A 15,547-nucleotide genomic window follows, 5' to 3' on the forward strand; every position below is an offset into this window, starting at 1 on the left:
CTACTAAGGAGGCTGAGGCACGAGAATCGCTTGAACCTGGGAGGCGGAGATTGCAGTGAGCCAAGATGACACCACTGCACACCAGCCTGGCGACAGAGCAGGAAAAAAAGAAAAAAAAGAAAAGAAAAAGGTAACTCCTTCACTCCCTACAGAGTTCAATGCTCTCTAAATCATATGGCCATTGGCTTCCAGCATTTAAAATAAAATGTCCCTTCTATACCTGTTTTCCAAGAGGAAACAACCACTTGCCAAACTGCAAAGGTCTTTGGGTACCGCCATACACCCCACCGTAGGGACCACACTCAGATCTCTGGCCCTTCTAGCTGTGAAACTCAGCAGAAAAAGAAATTAGGTTGGTCCTCAAGTATATAAACAAATGACCTCATTGGAAATCTGGTCTGTAGTTCTGGCTGTCTCTGACATTGTTATATGCAAAAAAAAAAAAAAAAAGCGGGGCGGGGGTTGGGTAGAGCATGTTTGATGTGTTGATGAGACAATCTACAGGCTGATGGACATTCTCTGCTAGGGGATAGTTCTAAAGGAGACTTTTTGGAAGCAGCAGATTCCTACAGCGTTGGAAACTAAACCTCACCCAGCAAAACTGCTCCACACCCAGTTAGCCCCTATCTTAGCCAACGGCCTCAGATGGCAACAGGCTAATTAGATTACCGCTCCTCTGTTTGGCTCTACTAACCAAATCCCCACCTCGCTGCCTGCCACTAACTGGATAACTGGGGCATTAGACCACTTAACTAACCACATTATATGTAGGACGGCTTCTTAATCACTACCAATTGTTCTGGCAAGTGAAATAGGAGAGCAGTGGAGATGAAAGGCTTTTTTCCTTGATTTTATGTAAAAAGAAAATTTAAAAGCTAAAATCCTAAATTTAAGAAGTAAATGTATAATCATTGACACAGAAGGTACTGACTCCCAGTCGATAATCTAACCTGGGGCTGGTACAGTTTGGCCTGAATTGTCCAAGCTGGTGTCCAAGAATACTAAATGCTCCAAAAGCAACATTTCAGCTACATTTCATTAAAAATACATTTTTCTAGTGTGTTTTCCCTGTCATCCACATAGCAAAATAGCATAGACATTGTTTTGCAATTACCTCAATGTTAAATTTTTCCATAGGATGGCCTGGTATATCTCTTAGAAATCTGTATTTAATTCAAAGCCAACTATATCTTTCTTGATGGTGAATAAAAAATGGGAAAGAGGTGAGAATTCCTATGAAGTCTCATTCCCTAAACCCGGGTTGATTTTGTTTTCAACTAGAGTAGTGTCAAAGGTGGGGTTGACAAGGTGCCCTCCCTCCTGTTTGATTTTTTTTTTTTTTTTTTTTTGAGACCTACTCTCCCCTCTGTCACCCAGGCTGGAGTGCAGTGATGCGATCTCTGCCTCAGCCTCCTGAGTAGCTGGGATTACAGGTGCCCACCACCATGCCCGGCTAATTTTTGTATTTGTAGCAGAGACAGGGTTTCACCATCTTGGCCAGGCTGGTCTTGAATTCCTAACCTCGTGATCCACCTGCCTCAGCCTCCCAAAGTGCTGGGATTACAGGCATGAGCCACTGCGCCCAGCTGAGACAGATTTTTTTATCTAAACAGAATTATGTAAGGAATTAGCATTGATCTCAAGTTGCCATTAACCTTTTTAAGAATTTTAGCTTCCCTAGTTGCACCACCTTATTTATAACCAGCTAGTATTTGCAAATGATGAAACTGAGGATCTTAAAGGTTGTGACCACTGGTTCAAAATCACAAACTCTGCCATGGAAGAGGAAATAAAATGAAAGCCCCTTGAAATTATCTGTCAGCTGCTTTGCTTACTGACTTACTCGAGTTCTGTTGCAATCAGAAACCTTCAGTGAGACATCTTCAAAATCCACATTTCATGCCAGTCCCTGGCATCACAATAAAGCAGTGGTGTCAATGCAAAGTGCAAGATAATGCACGTGGCTGGGGAGGAAGACCCCTGCCTTTAAAAACCAGTCTGAGAAAGATGGAGTTGAAGAGAAGCAAGATGAAAAAAAAAAGAAAAGAAACAAAGTTGTGTTTTGTTTTTTTTTTATGTCTTAAGAACAAAACTCTCAGATGCCAGGGACAGTGGTGCTTTCATCTTTGGCAAAACAAAAACAAAAATAAAAACGCAGGTCTCCCACCAGGAGTGGCTCTGGAAGGATAAATCGTGAATGGCGTTGATTTGTTAACTCCCAGAGCACCAGCAAAATCTGCAGGGCTGAGTTTTAAAAAAGCAGACCTCTACACAGAGGATTATCTCTGCGACACAGCCCAGTGACTCCAGCTCATTTTCTAGTTTGTGGATTACCATAGTCCCTTGCTTCTTCCCTTCCCTACTGCCCAGCTATTTCATTTCCCATTAGAACTTGCCGAGATTGGGTAGGGACTTTGAAATTTATAACTAAGAAGATTCTTCTTTTTCAAGGGATTTGAATTAGTCTCCCTTTTTCCCTATAAAAAACTAACTATTCAGAAAACATGCTGTTTTTCTCCTCTATATGAATTGATGACCATTCTTTCGGATTCCATTAATGATATATTTTAAGATTTAGCCCATGCTGTACAAAAATCTTTTATAAATATAATGGCCCCCAAAAATACTTCCGTGTCAGAGGAAACTGAAGTACAATTAACAGAGTGATCGTATAATTTATTCTCCAAAGGAAGACATTTTTGAGAGTGAAAGGGGAGTTAATGATGATGCCAAGACCGCAGGTGTAAACTGGGAAGTGTGGTCATGCTAAAAATAAGGCAAAATGAGGTGCCCAGTCACCTGGGGAGTGGATGGTAGAGAAAGATGACCTGGCTTTCCTGGTATGAGGCTTGGCAATGTCCCTTCTAATGAAGTCCTCTCCCCTGCAGGCCTGGTTTCTAGGCAGACCCTGCCAACTGGGCTTTCTTTTCCTGATGCCCAGGCATTCTGAGGGGCCTGGTGTCTTTGGCATCGAGCTGCCTGTGGGGCTGGCCAGCTGTCAGCGGCTGTGTGCATTCAGTTCCCTCGTGGGGTCCCATCACAGTCCACCACCCCTCCAACTGGCAAAGCGCCACTGAAGGAAGCATTTTTGTGGCACCGGGCAATAGTATGCCACTTCCCTGCCTCCCGTGACAGAAGTGTTCCAAGAGGCTTCTAGTGCTGGTCCTCAAAGAGGGCATCTGGTTCCACTGTAGACACTTGCAGCCTGATGGTGAGCAGCTGGTCACCTTTTATCCTCCACATCCCATCATGGAACAGGAAGCAGGCTACAGACATTTCCCTTTTCCACACCATCAGACATGCCCGCATTGCTGTGCTGTGAGTCACCAAGGTGGCATATGCACACCACCAGCCCCATGGACGTGTCATGAACTGTTCCACCTCCGGAGAAGCATGCAGCATCTGGAGATTGAAGTTCATTTCTTCAACATCTCCACGTTTAGGGTACCAGAACTTGGAGCAGATTACTTCACTCTGTTAGTGCAGGGCTTCTCAACCTCAGCATTATTCATATTTTAGGCCAGATAATTCCATGTTGTTGGGAGCATTGTAGGATGTCTGGCCACACCCCTGGCCTCTACCCACTAAATGCCAGTGGCCTCCCCCTACCCTACCCCTGAGCTCTGACCACCAAAAATATTTCTAGGCAGTGCCTAATATCCCCTGGGGGCAAAATCTCCCCTGGTTGAGAATTGCTGTCTCAGGGCATTTGGGGTGTGTTTAGCACAAAGCAGAGAAACCGCCCCTCATTCTAGAAGTTTGTGCTTGAGCCGCTGGATTATGTGATAAGAGATTACAGCTAGGTTGAGAAAATACAGCATTTAAATGCCACAAATCCCGCAGGGCTTAAAAACCCTTTGCTCTACCTTTAAGATTTGCTCACCTGCACTGCTGCAGATTTGCACTACGATATGTTGGAATGAGCAAGACCATACTCGCCGGTTCAGAGCCGCATTACAGTCTCTCTCGTGTCTTCAGCCCTGTGATTACTATCCCTTGTTTCCCTTTTCTGTGACAGAAATCTAAAAGAGGAGTGCTTGAAACTCCCACTTAGGACCAAGTCAAATGCTGTGTACTTCAGATCAAGAAACACCACGCAGAAGGCAGCAGCAGATGAAAGGGTTCGGCTCTGGTTCCCTCCTCAGTGCACTGGTGGGACTGGGGCCGGGCAACATGCTTTTCGTGTGTTGACTACAGTCCCCAGGCAGAAGTGGGGAGATTCAGGACAGATTGCCATCTCTCGGCTGTGATTTTCCTGGTCCTCCGTGTTCATTTACTGGAAAGTTTTCTCATACAAAATGACTCCCAGGAGCTCTGTCCAGAACCAAAAAATAAATAAAACAAAAACGCAACCAAAAACCACTGCCTTCTCAGGAGGCCAAAATAGGAAGTGAGGTCCAGTGCCATTGTTGTCTCTGCCAGCACAGGCCAGACAGGAGGGCCATCACTGGCCCTGGTGCCAGCCAGAGCCCTGTCGACGCTGCCTCCCATGGGCCCTGAATCTGAGGCACCTGGAAGGGTTATTAGCAGGATTGGAACTCATCCCTCTGCTGGGACCAGATCATAATTACAGTAATTTTCTAACAGAGCTCGGCAGTAGGACTGTTTAATCAGCATCTGACTCCCTTGTGCTCCCAGCCCTCATTACTCAAGGAGAGGAGTGGGATGCCTCTTAAAGAGACAGTGCCCGCTTTTCAGCGTTTTGAACAGATGTGCCCTAATTGGTAGAATATATCTAAGTCTCACAGCTTATAGCAGGCAGGCTGCATTGCCTCCAACAAACTGCCTCAGGCATTCACTGTTCTGGGCCTTCTGCTGGAAGGATCCGGGTCAGGCTGCTGGTGGGGTGGGCTAGGCTTCCCACACCAACACAGCCACCAGGGAAAGGGACACACAGGGCTAGAGCACTTACAGGATTCGAACAGGCTGGCCCTTTCTGAACTGACGGTATCAAAGAAAATGTGCTTGGCTGAAGGACAGGAAGGAGAGACTTGACAGCCATGCAGCCATGCATGAAAAGAAATTTTGGCTGGTGGCTTCCCATAATCCAGAGATTCCAGAAGCATCTTGTGTTCCTGCCCCTCCAGGGGAAAAAAACCTTAGAGACTTCCCAGTAGTCTCCTAATTCTCACACCCTAGCTTTGTCACCTCTGTTTATTATCTGTGCCCCTTTGGCTACCATGAAAGTACCCCTTGGCTTTTTTTCCTTCTCCTTTGCTTGTGAAAATAGACCAGATCTCCCCTGAACAAAAGAAAAGTAAAATTATTCACTCTGCTTATTGAGTCAGGAGGACTCTGTCTCCTAGGAAGTGTAGTTCTTGTTAACATTTTGAGCATAAGTTGTCTGTTTATTATATCTTGAGATTTGAGGTCTCCAGCTTTCCAACTCCAAATCCAGTCATGGCTAAAATAGAAGTGTTTTTTCCCCCCTAAGAAGTCGTATCTCTAATAAGGCCAGACTCAGTGGCTAACACCTGTAATCTCAGCACTTTGGGAGGCCAAGGAGGGCAGATCACCCGAGGTCAGGAGTTTGAGACCAGGCTGGCCAACATGGTGAAATCCCATCTCTAATAAAAATACAAAAATTAGCGTGGTGGTGGACACCTGTAGTCCCAGATACTCAGGAGGCTGAGGCAGGAGAATCACTTGAACCCGGGAGGTGAAGGTTGCAGAGAGCCGAGATCATGCTACTGCACTCCACCCTGGGCAACAGAGCAAGACTCCATCTCAAAAAAAAAAAAAAAAAAAAAGTCATTATCACCTCCCAAGCAAAGCTAACGGAGAGGATAGGAGGTACCTTGGACTCGGTAGTATGGATCTAAGGCCTTAGCTTGAGAAAACTAAGAACTGTGAAAGAGCTCTGATTTCTGAGAACAATTCTGAAAAGCCCTGCAGGGTTGTTGTTTTTTTCCTTGAATGTAGTGGTAGACTTTTTCTTTTTTGGGGTGGTAGGGGACTTGTCTCACAGAGCTTGGAAAGTATCTCTCATGTGAACATATTCCACCATCATCTAAAAACATGCTTTTTAAAAAACCACACTTGGCTGGGCACAGTGGCTCACACCTGTAATCCGAGCACTTTGGGAGGCCAAGGTAGGCGGATCACTTGAGGTCAGGAGTTCGAGACCAGCCTGGCCAACATGGTGAAACCCCGTCTCTACTAAAAATACAAAAATTGCCAAACGTGGTGGCTCACGCCTATAATCCCAGCACTTTGGGAGACTGAGGCAGGTGGAACATGAGGTCAAGAGATCGAGACCATCCTGGCTAACATGGTGAAACCCCGTCTCTACTAAAAATACAAAAATTAGCTGGACGTGGTGGCACGCGCCTGTAGTCCTAGCTACTCGGGAGGCTGAGGCAGGAGAATCACTTGAACCCGGGAGGTGGAGGTTGCAGTGAGCCAAGATGGCGCCACTGCACTCCAGCCTGGCAACAGAGCAAGAGTCCATGTCAAAAAATAATCATAATAAATAAATAAAATAAAAATAAAAATACAGAAATTAGCTGGGTGTGGTAGCAGGCCCCTGTAATCCCAGCTACTCTAGAGGCTGAGGCAGGAGAACTGCTTGACCCCGGGAGGTGGAGGTTGCAGTGAGCCGAGATTGTACCACTGCACTCCAGCCTGGGCAGCAAAGGCTGCCCATCTCAAAACAAATAAACAAACAAAAAAACACACACAAAAACATTGAGCTCAGTTTCCTCAACGAAAAAAGGAGCATATACCTAACCTACCTTCCTTGCTAGGCACTGAGAAGGGCCAATAAAATTATGTTTATAAAACTTAGTATTTTAATGTAAGAAAACACCCCCCTCACACACAAACACATTTCCTCCCACCAAACAACCTCCACAAGCTTGGAATCAGTCATCCTGGGTAATGGATGACTAGATGTGGGCCATGGAGGTATCTGACAGAAGAAAGGTGACTAAATCAGGACAGAACTTGACTCAAAACTAAATTCTAAACAAAATATTTTTATCCTACAAAACAGCTCAATGAGCCACTCCCCCCAGCTAATCCTCCATCTTTCATAGAGGTCATCCGGCCACAGTGGCTAGACCTGGGCACACGCAGGGACAGAGCAAAACAGAAGAGGGGCCTATGGCACTATCTGGATGGAGAGGAAAACTCATGTGCGCTATTTTTCGGATGACCCTAGGCTTGTATTATTAGAAAAGTGCTTTCCTTCCTAGGACTTCTCCTTCCAAGGCCTATACTCAGTTAAGAGAGAGACTGAAAAGAGATGGTGCCTGGCCTTAGATTAACGGAGGTGCTGTTGTATGCACGCTGCTAATGGATCATTAAAAAAGCTGGGAGTCAGAAAAATCACATCCATGTCTTTGAATGGCTCCTGCTGTCCCAGCAGCCTAGCCGGCTGGCAGAACTAGCTGCTGAGCACCAACTCCAGGAAGAAAAGGAGCAAACAGAAGAAGGCCAACCCAGCTTGCTGTTTTTTTGGCTGAGTAGGGAATTGACACAGACCACCTCCAGCTCCTGTCTGGAAGTTTCGAGATCAGAGAGCTTCAGGCACAGCTGGGTTCACAGCTGCACCATTTGGAGCATTGGGCTCATTAATATTCATGAGCCATCCCCACCAATCGGCAGAGCGGATGCCATTAGCTTAGCATCTGTCGGGTTTTTGTGAGGGTTGCGCATGGAGTTTTTTTCCCCTTTTAAATGAACTTCTTCTGACATTTTGGATTTGCCTCTGTAGGTTTTCTATCCTCGCCTTGCTCTGCTGCATCATATAAAGGAGAGACCCAGGGGAGGCGGGCAGGAAAGAGGGATGAATACCAGCCAGGCTTTGCATCTGCCTGTTGACAAACTTTATTTCTCTTTCAGCACCTGGCACCTCAGACAGACTGCGAGGATGGAAGCAGCATCAGGTAAATTATACCTAACAAGGTTCACGCCCAGAACTGTGAGAAGAGTTGGATCCCAGCTCTTTGGAAGACAATCCTTCCTCCAGTGGTGAACTTGAGCTGCACACACAATGCAGGAGGGCTACAGAGCACAGTTCTGAAGCATTATTTCCACACTGATAAATTCATGATTTATGAAAGGAAATACTGCCAGCACTCACTCCCTCCTTCTCTGCTACAGCTTGTTAGACACAAATTGCAACAACAATCTTAAATACTTGCATTTTATTTCAGGCCAAAGCCCCTCCACTCTGAACTAAATGCCATGACAGTCCCACAGCATAGGCTGGTAGTAAAAGAGCCCACAGACAGGGTAGGATAGCCAGAGGAGGAAGGAGTGGGCGACAGGGAGGGGAAGGATCACACACACAAACCTAAGAGGAGAGCAATGCAGAATGCCTGTGGCACTCGGCTCCTACCAGCTCTGGCTCTCAGTGGAGATGAAGAATGGCAGCAGGAGGACAGAATGCCTCATTGTCTGAAGGAGAGCGTGTTGTTTCTCATCTCCATCCCCAGAGCCCTCTCTTTCAGGCAGGCAGTAACAAAGCCCTTGCACCCCACTGCACTGCGCAACACAGCAGAGACGCTGGTGGTGGAAGCCCTGGAGGCAGGGAGCTGTTACCAAAGGAGAAGAAAAGGATTCCAAAAAGAAAGGAGCCCACTCTAACCCTGCGGAAAAGATGGCCACATCTCTGCTTTATAACCAGAAGAGACAGTAACAGCCCCGGACAGCCTTTCCCAAAATAAAGGCCCCCGGGCTGTTACTGTTCCCTCTGGCTGTGGCCAGCCACTTCTCTCTCATGCATGACCACGAGCTGTTGTGCAGGTCTCAGGCTCCACTCAGCCAGGCTAAGGTCTCGGGACATAAATCCCCAGCAGCAGGAGTCACAGCACCAGTTCCATTCAGTGGTATCAGTGAAAGAAAAAGCAAGGAGGTGGGAAAGTAAATATTCATCCCCCTGTCCATGCAAGGAGGTAGGCAAGAGGCCAGCCTCCCACAAACAAAGTGCTCTAGGGCTACAGCAAAAACTGAAGCCAGCCAAGATGGGGATACAACATAACCACTCCCAGTGGGATGATGTTCAATATGGCAGCTTAGAATTTGCCACATACGGGTCCCCAAAACTGGTCACCTGAGGAGATACTCCTGGTCCTACATACAAATGACCTGCAGAAACTCAGATCCCAGGAGAGTAATATAGGGTTCTGTTCAAAAGCAACAGCCCCTGTGTCTTATGTTTAACTTACAAACATCTGCACAGTATTTGTTCCCATGGAAGAGGCATAAGGGGCTGTTATGACTGACCTCTGTCAATCAGCCCAAGCAGAGGTGACTAGAAGACACTAAGCAGCCCAGCCTCCCACATACCTGCCCTGTGCCCAGTCCCACCTGAGTAAGTCTCCTGGCCCGCATCTTCTCTGACCATGTCAGAGCAGAACCCAGAGCTCACTTTTCCAAAACTGTTTCTAACTGACCAGGGTCCAAAGGCACAGCGTGATCTCCTCCCACAGCCCTCCTCACAGACTGAAGAGTGGAGGCTCCCTCTTTGGGTCTTCCAAAATCACAGCATAATGGTGAGGAGAGGGGTGGGAGAGTGGGACTTTCCAAGGAAGGAACCTCAGAGTCAACAACTGGAGCCCACACTTCTAAATGGTCCTTTTCTTCACTGGGAGGCGGTGAGGGAGAGTTCCTCCTACCCGATCTTGGAAGAAAGCAGCAACTGGAAAAGAGTGGGAAAGGGAAAAGAAAGGTATGAACACCTTGGGTAACATAGGGAGACTCCGTCTCTACAAAAAAATAAATTAGCCAGGGATGTTGGCATGTGCCTGTAATCCCAACTACTCAGGAAGCTGAGGCCAGAAGATTGCTTGAGCCTGGGAGGTCAAGGCTGCAGTGAGTTATGATTATACCACTGCACTTCAGCCTGGGCAACAGAGTGAGACTCTGTCTCAGAAAAAAAAGTATGAACATATAAACAAAAATGAACAGAAAGGGAAGTCTCTCTGAGCCTGTTCTGACTCAGGAGGCTGCCCGATTAAAAAAAAAATTGGCTGGGCATGGTGAATTATTTGAGTCTGGGAGGTGGAGACCAGCCTGGGTAACCTGGTGAAACCCTATCTCAATTTAAAAAAATAAAAAAGAGGCCGGGCGCGGTGGCTCACGCCTGTAATCCCAGCACTTTGGGAGGCCGAGGTGGGCAGATCACGAGGTCAGGAGATTGAGACCATCCTGGCTAACACGGTGAAACCCCGTCTCTACTAAAAATACAAAAAAAATTAGCCGGGCATGGTGGTGGGCGCCTGTAGTCCCAGCTACTCGGGAGGCTGAGGCAGGAGAATGGTGTGAACCCGGGAGGCAGAGCTTGCAGTGAGCTGAATCGTGCCACTGCACTCCAGCCTGGGCAATAGAGCAAGACTCCATCTCAAAAAAAAAAAAAAAAAAAGGCCAGGTGCGATGGCTCACACCTGTAATCCCAGCACTTTGGGAGGCTGAGACAGGTGGATCACCTGAGGTCAGGAGTTCGAGACCAGCCTGGCCAACATGGTGAAACCCTATCTCTACTAAAAATACAAAAACTTAGCTGGGTGTGGTGGCAGGTGCCTGTAATCCCAGCTACTAGGGAGGCTGAGGCAGAAGAGTTGCTTGAACCTGGGAGGCGGAGGTTGCAGTGAGCCGAGATCGTGCCACTGCATTGCAGCCTGGGTAACAGAGCAAGACTCTGTCTCAAAAAAAAAAAAAAAAAAAAAAAAAAACAGATAAATGCAAGTGAATGGATAAACAAAATGTGGTATATAGCACCATATAAATGGACTGCTATTTAGCCATAAAAATGGGGGAAAAAAAAGAGAAAAAAACAGTAATGACACATGATAAAATACAAATGAACCTTGAAAACATTGTTAGATGAAAAAAGCCAGTTACAAAAGACCACAAATCATATGACTCCATTTGTGTAAATGTCCAAAATAGACAAATGCATAGACAGAGAAAGTAGACTAGTGGTTGCCAGGAGCTGGGGGGGAGGGAAGGACAGGGGAGTCACTACTCATGGGTACAGGGTTTCTTTCGGGGTGATGAAAATGTTCTAAAATTGACTGTGGTGGCTGACAGTTATACAACCCTGTGACTATATTAAAAACTACTGAACTGTATCTAAAAAGGTAAACTTTATGGCAGGTAAATTTTGTGTCAATAAAGCTATTAGGCCAGGCACAGTGGCTCATGCCAGTAATCCTAGCACTTTGGGAGGCAGAGGCAGGTGGATCACCTAAGGTCACGTGTTTGAGACCAGCCTGGCCAACATGGCAAAATCCCGTCTCTACTAAAAATACAAAACTTAGCCAGGTGTGGTGGCACTTGCCTGTAATCCCAGCTACTCAGGAAGCTGAGGCAGGAGAATTGCTTGAACCCAGGAGGCAGAGGTTGCAGTGAGCCGAGATCACGCCACTGCACTCCAGCCTGGGTGAAAGAGTGAGCGTCTGTCTCCACACAAAAAAATAAATAAATAAAAAGGGAGGGAGGAGGAATAAAAAACCAAATAAATGAGAAAGCTTTCCCTTCTTTCTCCCCAGGTTTCAGTAGGAGCCCCTGCTACCCAGTGGTGGGTTAACACAGACCCACCTGGATAGAAAGCCACGCACCCAAAGAACAAGAAAGGCTGTGAAAGGCTACCAATGCTATGACATTACTTTCCCTAACAAATGGACACCTCTCTGGTCCAGGTTATAGCAAACCCAGCCCCTGCTATCTCAAAGAGTACTCCAGTTACCTCTTAGGCTGGTCTCCTTTAGCCAGGTGAGAAGAGCTCTGCCTCTCTTCCTGGGCCCAGCCACAGTTTGACATAGCATATCGAAGAATGGCATCAGACACAGTCATGGTACTTCGGCCCTGGACACAGGCTTCTATCTCAGGCACCGAGAGCTGGCTTTGCAGGAATAGGTGCAACTGGCTGTCTGACAGGAGAACCACACTCTGCAGGACCCTGGGAAAAACACAGGTAGCACAACACAGAGCATCACCCTGAGGAACTGCTCTCCATTCCCCATCCTCTGAAGAACTTCTGGCTACCTGGGCAGGGAGCTCCATCCTGCCTGGCACATTCCTCCACCCCTGCCTCCACCCTTGGTGGCCAGCACCAGCCGTTCTGTCCACTCACTTTTCAAGGAAGTGCTGCAGACCTTGTCGTCGCTTCTCAATGAACTCATCTGAGGTGCCGAAGAAGGTTGACTTCCCAGGAAGTTCAGGAACAGGCCTGTGTAGCCACATGATATAACACCCATGATAAGTGTAACATCTAAGATGGTCATTCCGGCCTCTGATCAAGGAAATCCCTTAAAAAGAGGCCTAATCAATACAAATAGCTTTTTTTTTTTTTTTTTGAGATGGAGTCTCGCTCTGTCGCCCAGGCTGAAGGGCAGTGGTACAATCTCGGCTTACTGCAACGTCTGCCTCCCGGGTTCAAGCAGTTCTCTGCCTCAGCCTCCCGAGTAACTGGGATTACAGGTGCAGGCCACCACACCCAGCTAATTTTTTGTATTTTTAATAGAGACGGGGTTTCACCATGTTAGCCAGGATGGTCTTGATCTGACCTCGTGATCCCTGCCTGCCTCGGCCTCCCAAAGTGCTGGGATTACAGGCATGAGCCACCGTGCCTGGCCCCAATTAGCTTTTAATAAGGGGTGGTGCTAACATTGACTGCATGCCAAGTGTCAAGCCAGACTGTGCTAAATGTTTTATAAACATGATTTCATTTAGTCATCCCAAAACCCCGTGAGAAAGATATTAACTCACTTCAGATCAGAGAAGTTAAGTAAATGTCTCACTGTTACACAGCTAGTAAGCAGCAAAGCTCATATCGGAACCAGATCTATGACTATAAAACCCATGCTGATACATTATTTTTGTCTGTTTGATTTTAGAGACAAGGTATTGCTTTCCAAGCTGCTCTCTCCAGGTTGCCCAGGCTGGAGTGCAGTAGCATAATCATGAGCATAGCTCACCGCAGCCTCAAATTCCTGGGATCAAGTAATCCTCCTGCATCAGCCTCCCAGAATAACTATGACTACCGGTACGTGCCACTGTGTGCACCTAATTTATTTATTTATTTACTTATGTATCTGTAGAGACAGTATTGCTCTGTTGCCCAGGCTGGTCTCAAACTCCTGGCCTCAAGTGATCCTCCTTCCTTAACCTCCCAAAGCACTGGAATTACATGTGTGAGCCACCAAGCCGAGCCACACTATGTTGTTTATGAAACCCACTCCCAGCTTGGTGCCATGGTTCATGCCTGTAATCCTGGCACTTTGGGAGGCCGAGGTGGGCAGATCACTTGAGCTCCGGAGTTCAAGACCAGCTTGGGCGACATGGTGAAACCTCATCTCTCCTTTAAAAAAAAAAAAACAGCCAGGCGCGGTGGCTCACGCCTGTAATCCCAGCACTTTGGGAGGCCGAGGTGGGTGGGGATCATGAGGTCAGAAGATCGAGACCATCCTGGCTAACACGGTGAAACCCCGTCTCTACTAAAAATAGAAAAAACTAGCCGGGCGTGGTGGCGGGCGCCTGTAGTCCCAGCTACTCGGGAGGCTGAGGCAGGAGAATGGCGTGAACCCGGGAGGCGGAGCTTGCAGTGAGCTGAGATTGTACCCTTGCACTCCAGCCTGGGCAACAAGAGTGAAACTCTGTCTCAAAAAAAAAAAAAAATTAAAAAAATACATAAATAAAAATAAAAATACATAATTAGCCAGGCGTGGTGGCACATGCCTGTAATCCCCAGCTACTCGGGAGGCTGAGGCAGGGGAATCGCTTAAACCTGGGAGGCGGAGGTTGTGGTGAGCCGAGATCAAGCCATTGCACTCCAGCCTAGGCAACAAGAGCAAAACTCCATCTCAAAAAAAAACAAAAAAGAGAAAAGAAAAGAAAATTAGTAGGGCATGGTGGTGCACCCCTGTAATCCCAGCTACTCAGGAGGCTGAGGAAGGAGAATCACTTGAACCTGGGAGGTGGAGGTTGCAGTGAGCCGAGATCGTGCTACTGCAAACACTCCAGCCTGCATGATGGGACAGGAGCAAGACTCCATCTCAAAAAAAAAAAAAAAAGGCCGGGCGCAGTGGCTCACACCTGTAATAGCAGCACTTTGGGAGGACAAGGCGTGTAGATCATGAGGTCAGGAGTTGGAGACCAGCCTGACCAAAATGGTGAAACCCCGTCTCTACTAAAAATACAAAAATTAGCCAGCCGTGGTGGTGTACACCTGTAATCCCAACTGCTCAGGAGGCTGAGGCAGGAGAATCCCTTGAACCTGGGAGGTGCAGTGAGCCGAGACTGCACCACTACACTCTAGCCTGGGTGACAGAGCGAGACTCCGCCTCAGAAAAAAAAAAAAAAAGGAAAAAAGAAATCCACACCCACCATCAACTATTATTTTTAAAAAGGAAGAAACTGGAGTGGGACGCAGTGGCTCACAACTGTAATCCCAACAACTTGGGAGACTGAGGTAGGAGGATCACTTGAGGCCAAGGAGTTTGAGAGACCAGCCTGGGCAACAAAGTGAGACCTTTCTCTACAAAAAATACAAAAATTAGCTGAGCATGGTGGCACATACCTGTAGTCCCAGCTACTTGGGAGGCTGAAGTGGGAGAATCCCTTGACCCCAGGCGTTTGAGGCTGCTGAGGCTCACATTTTTTTGTAGTTGTTGTTGTTGTTTTTGAGACAGTCTCGCTCTGTCACCAGGCTGGAGTGCAGTGGCACAATCTCAGCTCACTGCAACCTCTGCCTCCCAGGTTCAAGCAATTCTCTGCCTCAGCCTCCTGAGTAGCTGGGATTACAGGCACCTGCCACCACACCTGGCTAGTTTTTTGTATTTTTAGTAGAGATGGGGTTTCACCATCTTGGCCAGGCTGGTCTTGAACTCCTGACCTCATGATCCACCTGCCTCAGCCTCCCAAAGTGCTGGGCGTGAGCCACCGCGACCGGCAGAGGCTCACTTAGCTAAGCTCCGTCTCAAAAAAAAAAAAAAAAAGAAAAGAAAAAGAAAAACAAAACAAAAAAAAAAACAGGCCAGGCTGGAGGATATAGGATTTGTCAGGGGAACGGAGTTTCACCTGGTTTATTAGGGCCTGCCCCAGGACAACAGCCTCATCAGTTCCACATGTTAACTAACTGACTTGGTCACTCAACAGGCCACCTATCACCACTGAGTATTCAGTGACCATCCTACAGCAAAATCACTGTTGTAATTCTCTCCACTTTCAGGACTTATTTGGCAGGTGGGTGTGAGGAGTAAATAATAACTGCCTTCCCTAGGCTCTCATATGTCTCTGGAAAAGGACCTCTGTATTAAAAGGGAAAAAAAAAATCATTATTTTTACATGTGAAGTGGATGGAAACACTATCTGTCAAATAAGTCCAGGTGCTTAAAATTTTCTGATAAGCAGATTTAAACTGTTTAAAATGTTAGCTGTATATTTGTTGAGCTCTAGACATATATGCATATAAAGAAAGAAAATATTTTTGATGTTAGTATGGCTTTGTTAGGTAAAAATACTCGAAATTAGATTCTACTTTTTTCACTGACTTGAAAATATGATTTAAGAACATATATCTGGCCAGGTGCGGTGGCTC

The 15,547-nt window shown here is 46.9% G+C and overlaps 1 protein-coding gene and 1 long non-coding RNA gene across 9 annotated transcripts in view; one reads left to right on the plus strand and one right to left on the minus strand.

Moving 5' to 3' along the window:
* LOC134808855 (uncharacterized) lies at nt 1-12,821 on the plus strand. The gene is made up of 3 exons (XR_010152799.1): nt 1-130; nt 7,846-7,889; nt 11,499-12,821. It is a non-coding gene; the product is annotated as an uncharacterized LOC134808855 (long non-coding RNA).
* Nucleotides 8,136-15,547, minus strand: part of SNX11 (sorting nexin 11) — a 21,518-nt gene continuing 14,106 nt past the window's right edge. For all 8 annotated transcript variants that reach the window (XM_063798070.1, XM_063798069.1, XM_063798068.1 and 5 more), the window contains 3 exon segments: nt 12,083-12,178; nt 11,696-11,908; nt 8,136-9,646 (listed from right to left, as the gene is read on the minus strand). In XM_063798070.1, the coding sequence (XP_063654140.1) occupies nt 9,373-9,646; nt 11,696-11,908; nt 12,083-12,178 (583 nt within the window). In that variant the 3' untranslated portion in view covers nt 8,136-9,372.

This window comes from Pan troglodytes, chromosome 19 (assembly GCF_028858775.2).
Source record: "Pan troglodytes isolate AG18354 chromosome 19, NHGRI_mPanTro3-v2.0_pri, whole genome shotgun sequence".
Taxonomy (NCBI): Eukaryota; Metazoa; Chordata; class Mammalia; order Primates; family Hominidae; genus Pan; species Pan troglodytes.